This window comes from Pleurodeles waltl, chromosome 8 (assembly GCF_031143425.1).
Source record: "Pleurodeles waltl isolate 20211129_DDA chromosome 8, aPleWal1.hap1.20221129, whole genome shotgun sequence".
Classification (NCBI taxonomy): Eukaryota; Metazoa; Chordata; class Amphibia; order Caudata; family Salamandridae; genus Pleurodeles; species Pleurodeles waltl.
This window is the reverse complement of record NC_090447.1, coordinates 1,301,948,483-1,301,965,286: the sequence shown is the minus strand read 5'-3', so window position 1 is coordinate 1,301,965,286 and position 16,804 is coordinate 1,301,948,483. Positions and strand designations below refer to the sequence as shown.

The 16,804-nt window shown below is 45.3% G+C and overlaps 1 protein-coding gene and 1 pseudogene across 1 annotated transcript in view; one reads left to right on the top strand and one right to left on the bottom strand.

Annotated features, from left to right (window-relative positions):
- Positions 1 to 313: 313 nt before the first annotated feature.
- XPO4 (exportin 4) overlaps positions 314 to 16,804 on the bottom strand; it is a 517,538-nt gene continuing 501,047 nt past the window's right edge. The window contains exon 23 of the mRNA XM_069202267.1: positions 314 to 3,574. Coding sequence (XP_069058368.1) covers positions 3,377 to 3,574 — 198 coding nt within the window. The 3' untranslated portion in view covers positions 314 to 3,376. The remainder of the gene's footprint in view (positions 3,575 to 16,804) is intronic.
- LOC138248996 (BTB/POZ domain-containing protein KCTD1 pseudogene) lies at positions 5,650 to 11,374 on the top strand (annotated as a pseudogene).

The following is a 16,804-nucleotide window of genomic DNA, read 5'->3' as shown; positions in this document are numbered from 1 at the left end:
TATTACAGAAGCAATCTCAGGTCAGCCACTATGTGGGCGCAATAACCAAGGATGAGGAATTGGACAGCAAAGTGCAATTTTATGGCTGCCTAGGACTACTGGCTTGTGATCTATGGCACTAAGCTTGCTTTTGGGGCAGATTTTTCCTTACAGATCGTAATCAAAGTTTGCAAGCCATGGAATAATATTTGTTCTCAAATGGTTGATGTGCACAGTCTCCCTTTAGCAATCAGGACTGCAATGTTTTGCCAACCCAACAACGGTAGTGAAAATATAAATACACTACACAGCAGAAACACCGAAAGTAGACTAGTGAATTGGCCCTTTCATTTTAATTACAAAAACTACATTCAAAAATGTATTGTGTACACACAAGAACATTGAAAAACGGTACCTAAAATGAAGAATTGTTAAATTATATCACTAAAATATATTTGAAATCATTTGGTTTGGGTGTTTTATAAAATGAGCGGCTGTGTTCGAGTACGGCAGAATACCCACTTTATGACCAAAAGTTTGAGACAGCCTAAAAATAATTACATCCACACAGTCAAAATTAAAATACCTGTGAAAAGTATCATACTTTATAACAATAAATCTGCCTAGCCATTGACCATTATTTATTACATTGTATATAATACACTGTTTACAATTAAAGTCAATTCCTCTCAATGCATATGTGCTGTATTGCACAATTTAAGTCATTTTGCGTATGTTTTCAACATTCAATATTTTAGGATTATCTGACCATTTGGCCTCACTTGTATCAATACAAAAATGTTTCTACTATGTACATTTTGGGAACAATTGAGTAACACAATTAAATGCCTGTAAATTAGCTTGCAGTTGGCAAATAAATAAATTGCTGGTTGTTCTTAATGTATGCCTTTATGCTCACAAACATCAGTGGATACGTACTGGCCATGATAAATGTGAAAAACAAATCAAACAAATGTCCACATAGTACAGTACAACAAAACTGCTGTACAAATACAGACTATAAGAACAGAACTTTTTTCAAGATGTAAATTGGTAGATCTCATCAGGTCCCAAACCTTTACAACCAGCTAAAAATAAAGCATTTGTTGCCCCATGCTTTACAAAACACCATGGGTGCAACACATACAATGGACTCCTCATTCTGCCCCAAAACTCAGGCAGTGCAAGGCTGTGTGAGTCAGATGTGCACAATTTCCCCTTCATCAACAGATTCCACTGTGCACAGTGACCATCCCGTGGTCCTGAATATTTGGGTAGAATTTGACACATTGGCAATTTTGAAGCAAGTAGGCAGGAACTGGATAAAACCAGTCACAACATACCAAGTCTATTTCAGTTACATCGACTGTCACTGCAGGCTGTTTCAGAGGTGCCAAGGCATAGGTTTAAAAAAAAAAAAAAAAATCAAAGGCAGGCCCCTGCAAGTGGAACCAAGTATAACAATCATTTACAAAAGAAAGAAGACTCTTCTACTGCCGTCCTCCTAGAACAAGAGAAGGCAAGGTGAAGCAATTAGTATTATGCCATACAATTTAAGTGTCTGAACAGTTTTTTTTAAAGAGCTGATCTTTTAAACAAGTGAGACAAACGCACTAAAAAAGGCAAAGCCAATATTTTGAGAAAATGGCATAGAATGTAGTGGATAAGTCAATTAGCATATGAAATTTGCCTGGAAAGGTTTCTACGTACTCAACCGCACTGAGCATGGGCAGTTCGGTTATATGTGTACTGTACTTTCACATCTGAAATCTCTACCTCCATGCCACTCAAGGGCGGGCATCGGCAGCTGGTTTCTCCATACCCCTTTATTCAGGGGTCTTCATGATTTAAACCTTGAATAAAAGGATGGCCAAATTCCACAATCCAAGGACCCTGGTCACATCCGTAACGGTAACCTCTGCTGTCTTTGCTGCAATACGTTGTGAAAGGGAAGCCATTTGGTTAAGTGCCTAGAAATTCATACAGTTACATCCTGGTCATCAATGCTGCTTATTTATTACTGCTGTGCTGAGGCCATCCAGTACATGATAACTACCTTGATGTAGAAACTGGAAAACGCAGCCATTTTTATCCAAATTTGCTATGAAAGTAGAGTGGTGCATCTATTTATTGGACTCTAGCTAACACTTGAAATCTCAACATATCCCTAATGCAGCCAAGATTCACTCAGTGGACCAAAATCAAGAATCTCTAGTGAAAGACGGCACTTGTGGAAAAGAAAAAAAAAATCCATAAATTATTTGAAATTTGTGCACGGGACTGCACGGCAAGCTCCACGGTTTGTAGCTCTGACTGATGCTACTGTGCTTGAGATGAACGGCTGAAGATGGCACAGATTTGCAACTTTTCCACTATAAACTGCACTGAAAAGGTGAAGTGACAAACTTTTTTTTTTTTTACAAATCTAAAAAAACATATTGAAAACATTCAACAGCGCAGTCCAGCTTAACGAGCTCCTCTAATGCCCCAACTTAAAAAGAGGGTGTGCGACACAAACCACACCCTCAGAATAGTTATTGCTCAATCAAACAGTTAAATGGAGAAATCTGAGTTTGAAAGAAAACAAATGCAATGTAAAATGTACAGGCAAGTCACATCTGAGCAGCGCTCACATCTTACCATACCAAAAGGAGATGGCTGCTATGGAAGCATATGTCACTTGAAGGCCAACATCCAAAAACACCCTGTGAAGCTTCAAAGATTGCCTTTGATTTGTTACTAAAGTATATATTTATATATCTTTTTTAATTAAGGCAAAATAACGGTGACTATTCCTAAAGCTCAATTTAGGAAACCAAAATATACATTTTTTCCCTCTGAACTTTAGAACACAAAGTAGAAACCTGCTTTGAACATAACATGCAGCATGTGGAGAACGTAGAAAATAGCCCACAGAAGTTAAAAAATACCATTTGGTATGTTCAATGGACTAGATACGTAGCCTTCAGAGAGGAAAAATAAAGCTTAGATTGCTCAATCATTAGTTTGTAAGTGTATACGGCATCTTCAGTCTAACAAGTTCTTCTGTAAGCAAAATATTTGTTGAAGACGATCTAGCCATATATACTTTCAGCCAGTAGGAACAAGGCACTGAATAGTTTTATTGTGCCCTATCTGTTTGCACATTTTTAGAATTTCTCTTTTTAAAAAGTTAGTTTGCCATTCACTCTCTACAACTCACAACTGTGACAGGTTGTGGCTAACAGAGCTGTAGTAGCCAATTTCACGCTGACATGTATTCCACTGTGTTATTGTGTTCAAGCGTGCTCTGGTCCAAGAGGGCTGCAAAGAACTCGGGAACAGAATTCCGTCTGCTTTCAGCATTTTTCAGTGCACTTTGCAGAAAGGGTCTCATCTACGACTATAGTTTTGTGGTTTATTTTACACAAAGGAGGCCACCAACGTTTGTCATAAATTCTTCTAAGCTTTTGAGGAAGGCCATCTTTTGCTTCCGGTCCAATGTGGGAGGAGTGCTGCTTGCAGTTAGTTTGTGGAAGGCATCTGCTAAACGCTGGTAAATTAAAGGATCCTTCTGACTTGACAACAATGATTCAACCATTTCTGAATATTCGGCCTGTGGGAGGGGAAAAAACAGTTACTCAGAGAAAAAAAACAACTTCATCAGGCTGGTATCTGACACTATGTGGACAAGATGACGCTTCTTATACTTTTTTGACCTTTTTACGTTATAGGAGTATCAAATAAAGAATTTCAGCTTCTTTGGTTATCAGTCGAGGTGAATCCAAATTCATTTCTATTACATAGGTATATTTAACTTAATGATGCTTTCCAAAAACTACTGCTTCAGCTGTGTTTCATTACCTAGTAGTGAATGGACCAAATTCAGTAGCACTTTGTTACAGTGTAAAATCATTATTAAGATTCTTATAATAAATTATATGCCAAGAGACTCAGATGCCAAACATTACAAGAAATGAAGTATACCTTTTGTTATGTTCGTAAAAATAAATATAGAGGATTTTCTTTCCTACGAGGAGTGATTTAAGTCTCACTCCCAAAGGATTCGCCGCTATGTTAAGATACTAGTAGATTTCCCCTGCCTTGAGCCAATCCAAGGGATTGTAAGTGGAATCACAGTAATATAAACCTAACGATCAACATTACATGGTTATATTTACTCAGCAAAAAGAGAAATCTCCCTCCTACTTTAGTATCAATTCCCAGTTTAGCCTTTAACACTGAAATATTTAAGGACCATTCATTACCGGATACATGTTAATTATGAAGATCAAAAAACATACATGGTATTTATTTGATTTTGTTTGTTTGCACCACATCAAATTATCATTCAAGCACTTTACTCTGAGATGAGACAATGACCAGAACCAATTTTATAACAAACATGAATAAGTACAAAAGCAAACTGCAGTGTACATTGTGAACTTCAATCGTGCCAATACAAATTATCAAAGAAAACGGGTTCAAACAGCACAATAGCAAAGATTATATAGTTGGGTGACAACGTAACGTTTTAAAATAAAATAAAAAAAAATCCCTGCATTCACCAGTTGTAGTTGTCTCTAGTAAATATAACTCATGCCCTAAGGTACTATAACTCACGCCCACACCATGCATTAGGGCCTTCCCAGCCAGGGACCTGCTAAATGCCAGATAAGACTAAGGTATTGTTGTAATGGCCCTCTATCAGCAGGAGGGGGAACGGACAGGAAGGGGGTGAAAGGGGCTGAAACGAGCAATAAGAGGGTGAAAGGGGAGGAAGGGGCAGGAGGGAGAGGAAGGGGAACGGGGGAGGAGGGGAGAAGAGAAAGGAGGGAGGGAGGAAAGGAGCAGGAGGGAGGGGGAAAAGGGCAGGAGGGAGGGGGAAAAGGGCAGGAGGGAGGGGGAAAAGGGGCAGGAGGGAGGGGGAAAAGGGGCAGGTGGGGAGGGAGGAAAGGGGCGGGAGGAAAGGGGCAGGAGGGAAGGGGCGGAGGAGGGAGGGAAGGGGCAGGAGGAGGTCCTCTTCATCAATAAGCCCTGGGACCCTACGCGCAGTGTCACAATGTCAGGTCAACATATGGATAAGGGAAAGCCGATGTGAGCCCAGATGATAGGTAGCAAGATGTGACAAGAAACCTTAACTGCTGCTTTACCATCTTCTGGCAAATATACACTCATTCCTTTTGCAGAATTTGCCTGTGGAAACATTAAATCAGAACTAATCCCAGTGATTAAAAGCAGCTTTTTGAGCAAGGAGAGAGAGAGAGAAATAAGCAAGTTGAAGATTGGAGTGAGCATGCAGGAACAGAGAGCAACTGAATACAAAAAAATATGCCACAAAAATCTCAATACTTTTGAAAATCAATGGTGCTCTCAGTCAACAGTTAATTTAAGTTTAACTTTTTTTTTTTTTTTTTAAATATATTGTGCACAAGGACCCCCCCAACCACAAAACCCAGATCCCCTAGGCTCCTCAGGATAGATGTAGACTCAATGTGGAGGCAAGAGCCAATTGATCCTTGTCATGCGAGATCCAGAAGCCCTGAGCCAATTATGCTATCAATTTTCTTTCTCTCTACCTTGGGAAAGCTATTGCATTTCTCCACAGAAGGCGAGGAAAGCACAAGACTGAAAGAATCTGCTGAGTGGAAGAAAGAAATTGCAGAGAGAGTGAGAGATTTGGTTGCCTCAATGTTTCACAACAGTCGTACCAACATGTGTAGTCCTATGGTCACTAGATGGCTGGGATCTACACTTAACAACCACACCACTTTTGCTCCTGTGTAGCTTACCAAGTTCAATGCCCTATGCACATTAGTATGGATGGACATATGTATACCAGTAGTTTGGCCAATCTTACGAGATGCACAGATTCCAGAATTTCAAGGATCTTTGACGGCACAGAATTTATTGCATCAGACAGTATGAAAAAGCATTATTTTATTGACTGGAATAGACGGACAAGTTACTAACCTTTGGTAACTCCTTATCTGGTAGAGCAGTGGTTCCCAACCTTTTGATTTCTGGGACCCCCACTTTAATAATAATGGAACCCAGGGACCCCCACTGAATCATCATGGGAATCTGGGGACCCCCGCCTGAGTCATTACTGGAAGCTGGGGACCTAATTTGTCAATATTTGTTAATATTTTCTAGGCTCTCACGGACCCCCTGAGAAGGCTTGGGAACCACTGTGGTAGAGGCAATATCTAGCCCTTACATTAAAATCTCCCCAAGGCGTCGGTCTGGATCCAGAGATTTTTCTCGAGCAGCACCCCAGCTCGCTGTTAGGTGGCACTGAGCGACCCTGCGTCTGTTGCTTGTATTGTGCGTGCTGCATAGGACATTGCAGGTCCTAGCACGCTGACTTCTGTTTCTTTTTACAACTTTCCACACCAGAAGGACAGAGCCATGCAGAACACTGATTATTGATGGGTCAAAACTAGGGCCCCGAAAGGGAGTCCCTGTCCCTAGAAATCAGTTTGTGGGGAAGATGAGCGGGTCGGTAAGGAATCTGCAACTAGATATTGTCTCTACCAGATAAGGCGTTACCGAAGGTAAGTAATTTGTCCATCTGATAGAGACATCTAGTTGTAGATTCCTTTCCTTAGAGTAGATACCCAAGCAATACCATCCCCAGAGGTGGGTCTGCAATCTAAGATCATGCAAGAAAGCCCTGCAGGACCTAACGGGCAAAGTGCCTGCCCCTATGGACCAAACTGTCCAGGCAGTAGTGTTTGGTAAACGTGTGCAGAGATGCCCACATTGCCGCCTCAAATGTCAGGCACTGGAACACCCCATGCTAACACAGTGATTGCAGCTTGAGCTCTGGTAGAATGAACACACACACCTCAGGGGTTTGCTTCTTCTCCAATGCATAGCACATTTTAATGCAGCAAATGACCCATCCGGAGATGGTTCTCTTCTGCATTGCCTGACCTTTCTTTGCACCCAAGCGACCAACAAAAAGTTGATCATCCACCTGGAACTCTTTGGTACGATCCAAGTAGAATGTCAATGCTCTTTGTGGGTCCAGGCGGTGAAGTCTCTCCTCATCCTTTGAAGGATGCAGGGGTGCGTAAAACATGGGCATGGAGATGGACTGGCCTACATAGAAAGGCGTATCCAACTTTTGGCAGAAAAAAGACCCTAGGGAGAAGCACCACTGTGTCAGGATAGATGGAAAGGTAGGGTGGCTTAGACGACAAGGCCTCAGTTCACTCACCCTGCAGGCAGATATAATGGCCACAAGGAAGGCTGTCTTCAGAGTAAGAAGCCTGAGAGGACAATAGTGGAGAGGCTTGAAAGGAGTGCACATCAGAAATCTCAAAACTAAATTCAAATCCCATTGGGCCATAATGAACGAAGATGGAGGAAACGTGAATAAGGCCTTTAAGGAACCTATATACAATTGGAGATTTAAACAAGGAAGGTTGATCAGGCAACCGCAAAATAGTAGAAATGGCAGACAGATAACCTTTGAGTGTGCCCATAGTAGAGCCCTGCTGGGCCTGAGAAAGGATAAACAACAAAACCTCAGAAAGAGGTGCAGAATGGCGGTCAAAGACTTGTTTGTGCACCATGCCACAAATTTCTTTTAGCGACCGTCGAATCCCGTTTTGTTGGAGGGACGCCTAACTGCCAAGATTACATTACACACTTTGGGCGGAAGGTCAAAATCTGTCAACTGCTGCAGTTTAATCTCCACGCAAGAAGGTGGAGATTGGACAGGTTTGGGTGGAGAACCGTCCCCGGCTGCTGCATCGTCAAAACGATCCTCCAGAAGGGGCAGTCTGATCGGAAGATCAATTGCCATGCCCAATAGCTTGGGATACCAGACTCTTCGTACCCAGTCCGGAGCCACAAGGATTACATGGGTCCGGTTGTTCTTGATCTTCTTCAGAACTCGGGGCAGAAGTGGTAGAAGCGGAAAGGCATACAGGAGAGGCCTGAGTTCCATTTGAGATGAAATGTGTCGCAGAGTGATTGCTGCCCTCAAAACTTCAACGTGTAATACTGCTGACATTGCACGTTTTCTGCAGAGGTGAACAGATCTAACCAAGGCTTTCCCCACTGCTGAAAGAGACCTTGTGCCACCTTCGGATGGAGATGCCATTTGTGATCGACCAAGCATTGTCAGCTGAGTTTGTCTGCTTTGGTGTACAGAGAACCCGCCAGGCCCTGTTGTTCCAGCCACATCCAGGGCTGCAGAGCCAGGAGAGAGGCATTGGCCACTACTGTCAGGCCTGGTTGGGGAAGGGAGAGGGATCTGCCTCTGACCCAACTATGGTTCGTCAGCTACCACTGCAGTTCTTGCGCAGTTCCCTCCGAGATCTGGACCATGTTGGAGAGATTCCCCTGATGCTACACCAACTGGAACATCAGGTCCCACTGCAGAGCCTGCATATGCTATCTGACATGTGTCACCAGCAGGATGCAGGAGGTGATGTGGCCCAGCAGCCTCAGAGTCATTCTCACCGAAATCCATGATAGAGGCTAAAACATCAGTATCACAGCCTTAATATACTGGACTCTCCGCCCAGGAGGATAAGCCTGAAACTGCACTGTGCCCAGAACAGCTCCGATGAAAGGAAGCATCGGAGAGGTAATGAGGTGTGACTTTGGCATGTTTATAGTGAACCACAGTGAATGCAGGAGGTCCGCTGTAGTCTGGAGGTGGGAGACTACAGCTTGGGGCAAGCCTGCCTTTAACAGCCAGTTGTCGAGATAGGGAACGACTGAAAGCCCTGATCTGCGCAGATGAGCTGCGACCAACGACCTCACCTTGGTGAACACCCGAGAGACGCTAGTAAGGCCAAAAGGAAGCAGAGCACTGAAAGTGCTCGTGGCCCACCGTGAACCACAAGTAACGTCTGTGGGCAGCAGGATGGGGATATGGAAATATGCATTCTGCAAGTCCAACGCTACCATCCAGTCTCCTGGGTCGAGGGCAGATAGAACCTGAGCCACAGTGAGCATTTTTAACTTCTTCTTGTGAAAGAGATTGAGGAACCGAAGGTCTGAGTTAGGGCAAAGGCCCCTGTTCTTTTTGGGCATCAGAAAGAAATAGGAATAACAACCACAACCTATTTCTGGCACAGGGACCCTCTCTGTGGCTCCCTTGGCCAAGAGAGCTGTAACTTCCTCTTGGAGAAGTGCCATGTGATTTCCCATCATCAGATCGAGGATGGCGGCATGGATGGAGGGGTAACCTTGAAGGGGAGGGAGTAGTCCCTTCCGATTATCTGCAAAACCCACCTGTCTGAGGTAACGGACTGCCAGCTGAGCAGGTGCTGGCGGATCGTGAACTTTGCTGCATATCTCCCATCAGCAACTGCCTGGGAAAGCACAGCCCGGGCCTCCACCAGGACTTGTGGTAGCATATGCGCAACCATATCCCACAGCGCATGGGAATAACGGCCCAAAAGGCATGCGGTGTTCACGGACCGCAATACCAGGCTGGTGAAAAAAAAAAAAAATCAACTTCCCAAGTGTATCCAGCCTGTTGGATTCCATAGCCGGGGGTGTGGAACGGAACATGCCCTGAGAACAGGGGGAGCAGGGTCCGAACTGCCACCGAAGGCAGCTCAAGTTCCAGGACCTCGGCTGCTCTCTGCACCACCACTGAATATGAAGCTCCCTCCTCTGTAGCCATGATGTGGGGAGAGAGTATGCCAGTATCTAGTGAGGTATCCAGTCTACTGGCTTCACCCAGGTCCGTACACCAGTCAATGGGGTTTTGGAGCTGGAATTCTAAAGAGTCCAGCAACCCCTTCCATTCCTCACCGTGACCTAGCTAAAAGGAATAAGGCTCAGTATTCGACAGGGGGGGGGGCAAGGCTTCTGTGGGGGTAGGATTCTACGCCATACAATGCCCATCTGGCTCCATGTAGAAGTAGAAATTGAGGAGCTTTGACGTCAGGATGGGCACTGGGGAAGGCAGAGTTGGTACAACTGGCGGTGGATCCAGCAATGGATCTATGGGTGCCTCTCGGAGCCGAGGGCGCCAGTGCAGAACCCGAAGGGGCCTCTTCTGACTCCATGGGACCTAAAGGCGCACCAGCAGAGTCAGACTGCCCAAAAATTATGCTCATGGCCTCAAAACTCTGAGTTGGGCAGTGGTTGCTCCGGCTCCTGGAAACGCAGGGAGGCGCGGTGTCAGCTCAGGTGCAGGGTCTGCAGAGGGAGGCCTAGATCCACTACGCTCCCTCATATTGTGGGCAGATAGACGAGGTGAAGTTGAAAAACGCTTTGCTTTCTTCAACTTCTTCTTATGCTTCTACTTACCCGATCACCCCGAGGACCTGGAGTGGGACAACAAAGAGGAAGGGGGGATTCCACGACTGATCCCGAGACCTTCCTCTCAACCGAGACAGGGACTTACGCAGAGCCGAGGTCCAGGCCCATCAGCTTTAGGGACTGCTTTCTCAAAGCCTTAAGATTCACGCCACAACACTTGGGATACGACTTTGGGTCGTGGTTGCACTCCAGTCACCAAAGGCACGTGAGGTGTGGATCCGCCACAGACATAGCCATCCCCAAGGCTTCAACCCAGTCTTACAAGTAGGCATCCCTCAACACACCAGGGGCAGAAATATTCAACAAGTGTTAAAAAAAAAAAAAAAAAGAAAAAAAAAAAAAAGACCAGTCAAAAAGTGACTGTACGGGTAGCTCTTTCTGTAGATCAGCACCGGCTGGCGCAGAAAGAAAAGAACTGACGCCAGCGTGCCGGGTGACGCCATATCAGGTACACACGATGCCAGATGCGGAGCTGATCAACACCACCTAAAAGCATGCAGGGGTACTGCTCAAGAAAAATCTCCGGTACCAGACTGACGCCTGGGGAAAATTCTAAGGTAAGGAATCTGCAACTACATGTCTCTGTCAGATAAATGTTTCAATATATCCTGACTATCATGCGAATGTCAAAGCTTCTCATTTTTGATGATTTTACGGACTTCTCACTATTGTAAGAAACAAATGAATCTGTAACTGAAGCTGGTGGAGCTGAAAAAGTGATAAAATGATGAGGCGGGTGGTTTTTCCAGGTCTAATGATCGCATAGTGGTTCAAGTTGTCCCTGAAGATCACTAAGTGGAGGCAAATCTCCAACTGAGGTATTTTCAGAACTTGACATGATGTGCAATTCGGTCAACAATGGCTCTACACATGTCATTCAGTTTCCACTGAATGGATCGTGGCATCTAAAATCTGTTCAAGTGTCTAAGATGTTTTAACAAAGAGGATTTGAGGTTGTTGGCTCATACGAGGGATGGGGTAACCTTTACAGTTTAGTGAATATGTACTGAGGCAAGAACTCAAAACCACCTGCTATGTACCATCTGCCTTTCAAATAAAGCAGTAGCCTCTGGACTGGGTTAATATTTTTCATATGCAAACTGGGGCATTTGCGTGAGCTGAGATACCAAATGAATCATGAAAATAAACTAAATAAAGCCACAATGATATCACAGGGACCATGCCTTTATTGCCATGGCATCATACGGACTTTTAGTAATTGTCACACAATCAGTCGCTCAATCATAAAAATGTTTTAAGCGCACTACTCACCCGTTAGGGTCTCAAGGCGCTGAAGGGGGGGGGGGGGGGGTTTAGGGTAGCCGTTTACTGCTCAAAAAGCCATGTCTTGAGGTGCTTTGTAAAAGTTAGGAGGTCCTGGGTCTTGCCTAGGTTGGTGGGGAGGGCGTTACAGGTCTTGGTGGCGAGGTGGGAGAAGGATCTGCCGCCGGAGGTGGTGCGTTGGATGCAGGGGACTGTGGTGAGGGTGAGGTCAGTGGAGTGGAGAAGTCGAGTAGGTGTGTGGAAGTTTACTCGTTCGTTAAGGTAGGCTGATCCAGTGTCGTGGAGGGCTTTGTGAGCGTGTTTGAAGATGATCCTTTTGCTGATGGGCAGCCAGAGTAGGGATCTGAGGTGAGTGGAGATGTGTTCGTGGCGGTGGAGGTTGAGGATGAGACGTGCGGCTGCGTTCTGGATTCGCTGGAGTTTTTGCTGAAGCTTGGTTGTGGTACCAGCGTAGAGGGCGTTGCCGTAGTCCAGTCTGCTGCTGATGAGGGCATGGGTGAACGTTTTTCTTGTTTGTAAGGGAATCCATTTGAAAGTCTTCCGTAGCATGCGAAGGGTGTTGAAGCAAGAGGACGATATGGTGTTGATTTGCTGGGCCATGGAGAGAGAAGAGTCTAAGACGATGCCGAGGTTACGTGCGTGGGTGGTGGGTGTTGGGGGTAGTCCGAGGGCAGTGGGCCACCAGGAGTCATCCCATACTGTCTTGTTGGGACCGAAGATGATGATTTCTGTTTTGTAGGAGTTTAGTTTGAGGTGACTTGCTGTCATCCATTTGGCAATGTCGAGGAGTCCGGCGTGCAGGTTTGTCTTGGCAGTGGAAGGGTTCCTGGTAAGGGAGAGGATGAGCTGGGTGTCGTCTGTGTAAGAGATGATGGTGATTCCGTGGGGGCGGAGGATGTTGGCGAGGGGGGGCCTGCATATGTTGAAGAGGGTGGGGCTGAGGGAGGATCCTTGGGGGGGCCCCACAGATGATCTTGGTGGCTGGGGACCAGAAGGGAGGGAGGCGAACTCTTTGGGTTCTTTGGGCGAGGAAGGAGGTGAGCCAATCTAGGGCCTTGTGTCTGATTCCTGCGTAAAAAAGGCGTGCGTGGAGGATTTGGTAGCATACAGTGTCGAGGTCTAGAAGGATGAGAGCGACGGTCTCGCCCTTGTCCACTCTGGTTCTGATGTGGTCTGTGCAGGCTATGAGGGCGGTTTCAGTGCTGTGGTTCTTGCGGAATCCAGACTAGGAAGCGTTGAGTGCGTAGTTTTCCTCTAGGAAGTGAGACAGTTGGGCGTTCACTATCTTCTCAGCGACCTTGGCGGGGAAGGGGAGAAGAGATGGGACAGTAGTTCGCGAGGTCTTCCCGGTCTGCTTTGGGTTTTTTGAGGAGCACGTTGACTTCAGCGTGCTTCCAGATGTCTGGGAAGGTTGCGGTGTTGAAGGAGCTGTTGATTACGGCGCGGAGCTAGGGAGCGATGATTTGGCTGGCCTTGTTGAATATGTGGTGGGGGCAGGGGTCTGTGGGGGGCCTGAGTGGATGGAGTTCATGTTTTTTTTCGGTTTCTCCTCACTGGTTGGGGTCCAGGTGTGTAGTTGGTTGGTGTGGGGCGTTGTGCTGTCAGTTGTGTCAGTGGTGGTGATGGTGGGTGCTGATGCTGTGAAACTGTGGTGTATGTCTATGATTTTGAGGTGAAAGTAGTTGGAGAGGGAGTTGCAAAGGTTTTGGGTGTGAGGGGGGTCAATGGTGCTGGATTTGTGTTTGGTGAGCTCTTTGACGATGGCAAAGAGTTCCTTGCTGTTGTGAGAGTTATTATCTATGCGTTCTTTGTAGAATGACTGTTTGGTGGTCCGGATGATTTGGTGGTGTTTGCATATGGTTGTTTTGAGGGAGGAGAAATTGCTCAATGAGGGTTTATGGCGCCATGCTGTCTCAATTTTGCGGCATTCACGTTTGGAGGCTTGGAGTTCTGTGGTGAACCAGGGGGCGGTCTTGATGGTGCGGGTGTTGTTGTTTCTTTTCAGTGGGGCGAGGAAGTCTGCACAAGTTGTTAACCATTGTGTGAGGTTGTGGGCGGCAATGTTGGGGTCGTTGAGCTTGTGTGAGTTTGGCGCTCAGGTGTTCTTTGGAGACCTTGTCCCACTTTCGGTAGGGTGCGGTGTGTTGTCGGTGGTGGGTGGGGGGTTTCATGAAGGAGAAGTGGACACAGTGGTAGTCAGTCCAGTGGAGTTCCGTGGTGTGGGTAAAGGTGAGGTGGTTGCTGGAGATGAAAATTGCATCAAGCGTGTGTCCTGCTGAGTGAGTGGGTGAGGTGACCAGTTGCTTGAGACCGAGGTTCGTGAGGTTGTCTAGCAAGGTTGTGGAGTTGCGGTCGTGGGTGCTTTCCGGTGAAAGTTGAGGTCACCAAGGAGTATGTAGTCTGTGGAGGTCAGGGCGTGGGAGCTGATATCAGCGATGGCGTTGCAAAATGGGGGGCGGGGTCCTGGTGGTCTGTAAATGAGGGTTCCTCTAAGGGTGGTGTTGGCGTTGATGTGAATTAAAAAGTGTAGGTGTTCTGCGCTGTCTAGAGTCTCGTTGGTGTTGGTGGATATTTTGATGGTGTTTTTGTGTATGATGGCGATACCTTTGTGGTCTATACAGGAGATTTTGTAGCCTTCTGGGATGGCTATGACAATGTCGGGTCTGATGAGGAGTTCATCCATGTTTCCGTGAGGAAGGCGATGTCAGGGGAGTATGTTGTGATCAGGTCACAGAGCTCAATGGCGTGCTTGTGGACGGAGAGGGTGTTTAGGAGTATGCAGTTAAGGTGGTTGGGGGGTTGTTGTGGTGTTTGTTGGGGTTGTTGGGGTGCGTGTTGTTGGAGTTTGTGAGAGTGCAGGAAAAACGGCATGAGTGGTATGTGAATGGTCCATGTGTGTGCTTCGGGTTGGTTTGGGCAATTTTGACAAATAGTAATTGTCAAAGCTCAAAGTGTAAACATTTAGTCAAATGGAAAAAATGGCAAGAAATACAACTGTTACCCTAACTGTTCTGGATTCTAGGCTTTAACTGAGCACTGACATCGGTAAACCTCTGGCCTCTCAAAAAAAAAAAATAATAATATAAAAAATAACACTCATAGGCAGTAGTTTTAAAAAACAAATGCCATCTACTTGGAAGATTCTTTTTATACCTTGGTTTCAAAGTGCTTCAATGCCCCGTCCGGGGTAGTAAGCACTATATTTAAGAAATTTCAATTTAGATGACCTGCGTAAAGAGAGAGACCACTTCTGTTTATAAAGGCTTTTGAACATTTTCATAAGCACACTGCATTTGAAAGTTGTCTAAAATTTTAAATGTAGTTTGTACAGAAGTTGCAAAGTTTTTAATATATCTTAAGATGTGGAGATTATTATTAATATATTTTTTTTTAATTTAATGGTTCAAGGTGCCTGAAAATCTACTCTGGTTTGCATCTGAAGCTTTTCTATTGTTTTCCATATTTAATAGCCCCTTAGCCTGTTTACAAAAGGTTAAAAAATATCTGCCTGAGCAGTGACTTAGGGAATTACTGAAGCAGCGGTCAAGTCTCTTTTGCATTCTTTGGAAAACTGGTCTTTGAACAAATGAACAAGCTAACTACTTTTGGTAATTATATTTCTGGTGGATGCTCTATCTACCTGCAGATTCCTCACCTTTTCAAATTATCACCCCTCTCACTGCACCAGACTACATTCGAAAAACTGCAACATCTCTACTGTGCTACTAGGTGGCATTGAGCTCCGTTTGAATCCCTGGTTCCACCTCAGATATGAAACCACCAGAGCCATATGGACTGGCACCCTGACTTCAGCTCCTCCTCTTTTTCACCCCGAAGGGGCAGATACGAGGCATGCAACTGATAATTAGTTATGCACAATTTGCCAAAATCTAAATTAGAACCTTATTATAGATACAAACACTCCCCACAATGGAGAGACGGGGGAGAAGACTGCTACCAAAGGTGAGTAACTTGTTCTTTTAGTTGCAGATTCCTCACCTCTTATATCAATACCACAGCAATGCTCATTCTCAGATGGTGGCTCTCATGAGATGATCATACCAAGAAAACATACAACACAGATTTTACAAAATGGCCATCTCAACGGACTTCAGATTTCAAGCAATATTACTTGCTAAAGGTGCGATAGAGAATAATTTTGCAGCCCAACAGAATTCTAGGATAGGGCTGACTCTGGACAGTGCAGAAGAATTATCTTTTGTCTGGGTGAAATTGGTCCAGATACCTTCAAAAGGTTCCTTCTTGGAAAGCAGATGGCAAACTTGAATGCACCCAAGGTCCATATGGACAGTTTCCTTGTCTTGCCCTTTTGACATTAACATAGCCAATCAACAGCTGATCATCAGTCTAAAATTCCCAGGTCCTGTCCATGTAAAAACAGACATTCCTATGATGACTGAAACAGTGGACTGTATCCTCCTCAGTGGGACGAAGAGGAGGGTAAAATGCTGCAGGGTGGTAGATTGATTCACATGGAACAAATACTGCCACCTTTCGTAAGAACAAAGATTTGGCTCCTACATCTGTTTATCTGGAAAGAAAGATGTGAACTGTGAATAGTTAACAGCTGTGCCTCAGACACATCGGGCCAAAGTAATGGCAATCAAGAAAACAGTTTTTATTGTCAAAATCTGCAATGGACAGCAATTCATGAGTTCAAACGGGGACCAAATGAGAAAAGTAGGAACCAATTTAAGGTCCCCCTTTCCTACAAATCAACTACTGATCACAGACCTATTTGAAGATACTCTCAAATTCAGCAGCTAGCCATCTTTAGCCTCAATGTCTCATACATCACAAATGTGGGCAAAGAAAACATATGGTTTGACAGCACCAGCAAGCCCACTACACTGTAAACTGTAAACTTCGCACTTGTATAGCACACTACTCACCCGTTAGGGTCTCAAGGCACTGTACGCATACCGCTATGGAACCCCTCCTGGCTTTTCCCTGTGAGGTGTCCACTCCTGGGCACCCCCAGGGTGAAGCCAGGCATCCAAGCGCTGTTGAGGCCGTTGTGGAGATTAAGCAAGCTATTGCCCAGAGTTACAGAGTGGGACCCATTAATTAGATTAGGCACCGAGGCGACAATTATCTGGTCCAAGGGAACTGAGCCCAAGACCTGCCGAGGCAGGACTTGAACCCTAGTCCTGGGCCAGATCTCTGCATCAGGGTCTGCCGCTCTAACCATTGTGCCACACTTCACAGATTTTTACAAAATGCAGCATTTCAGGCTAATGAT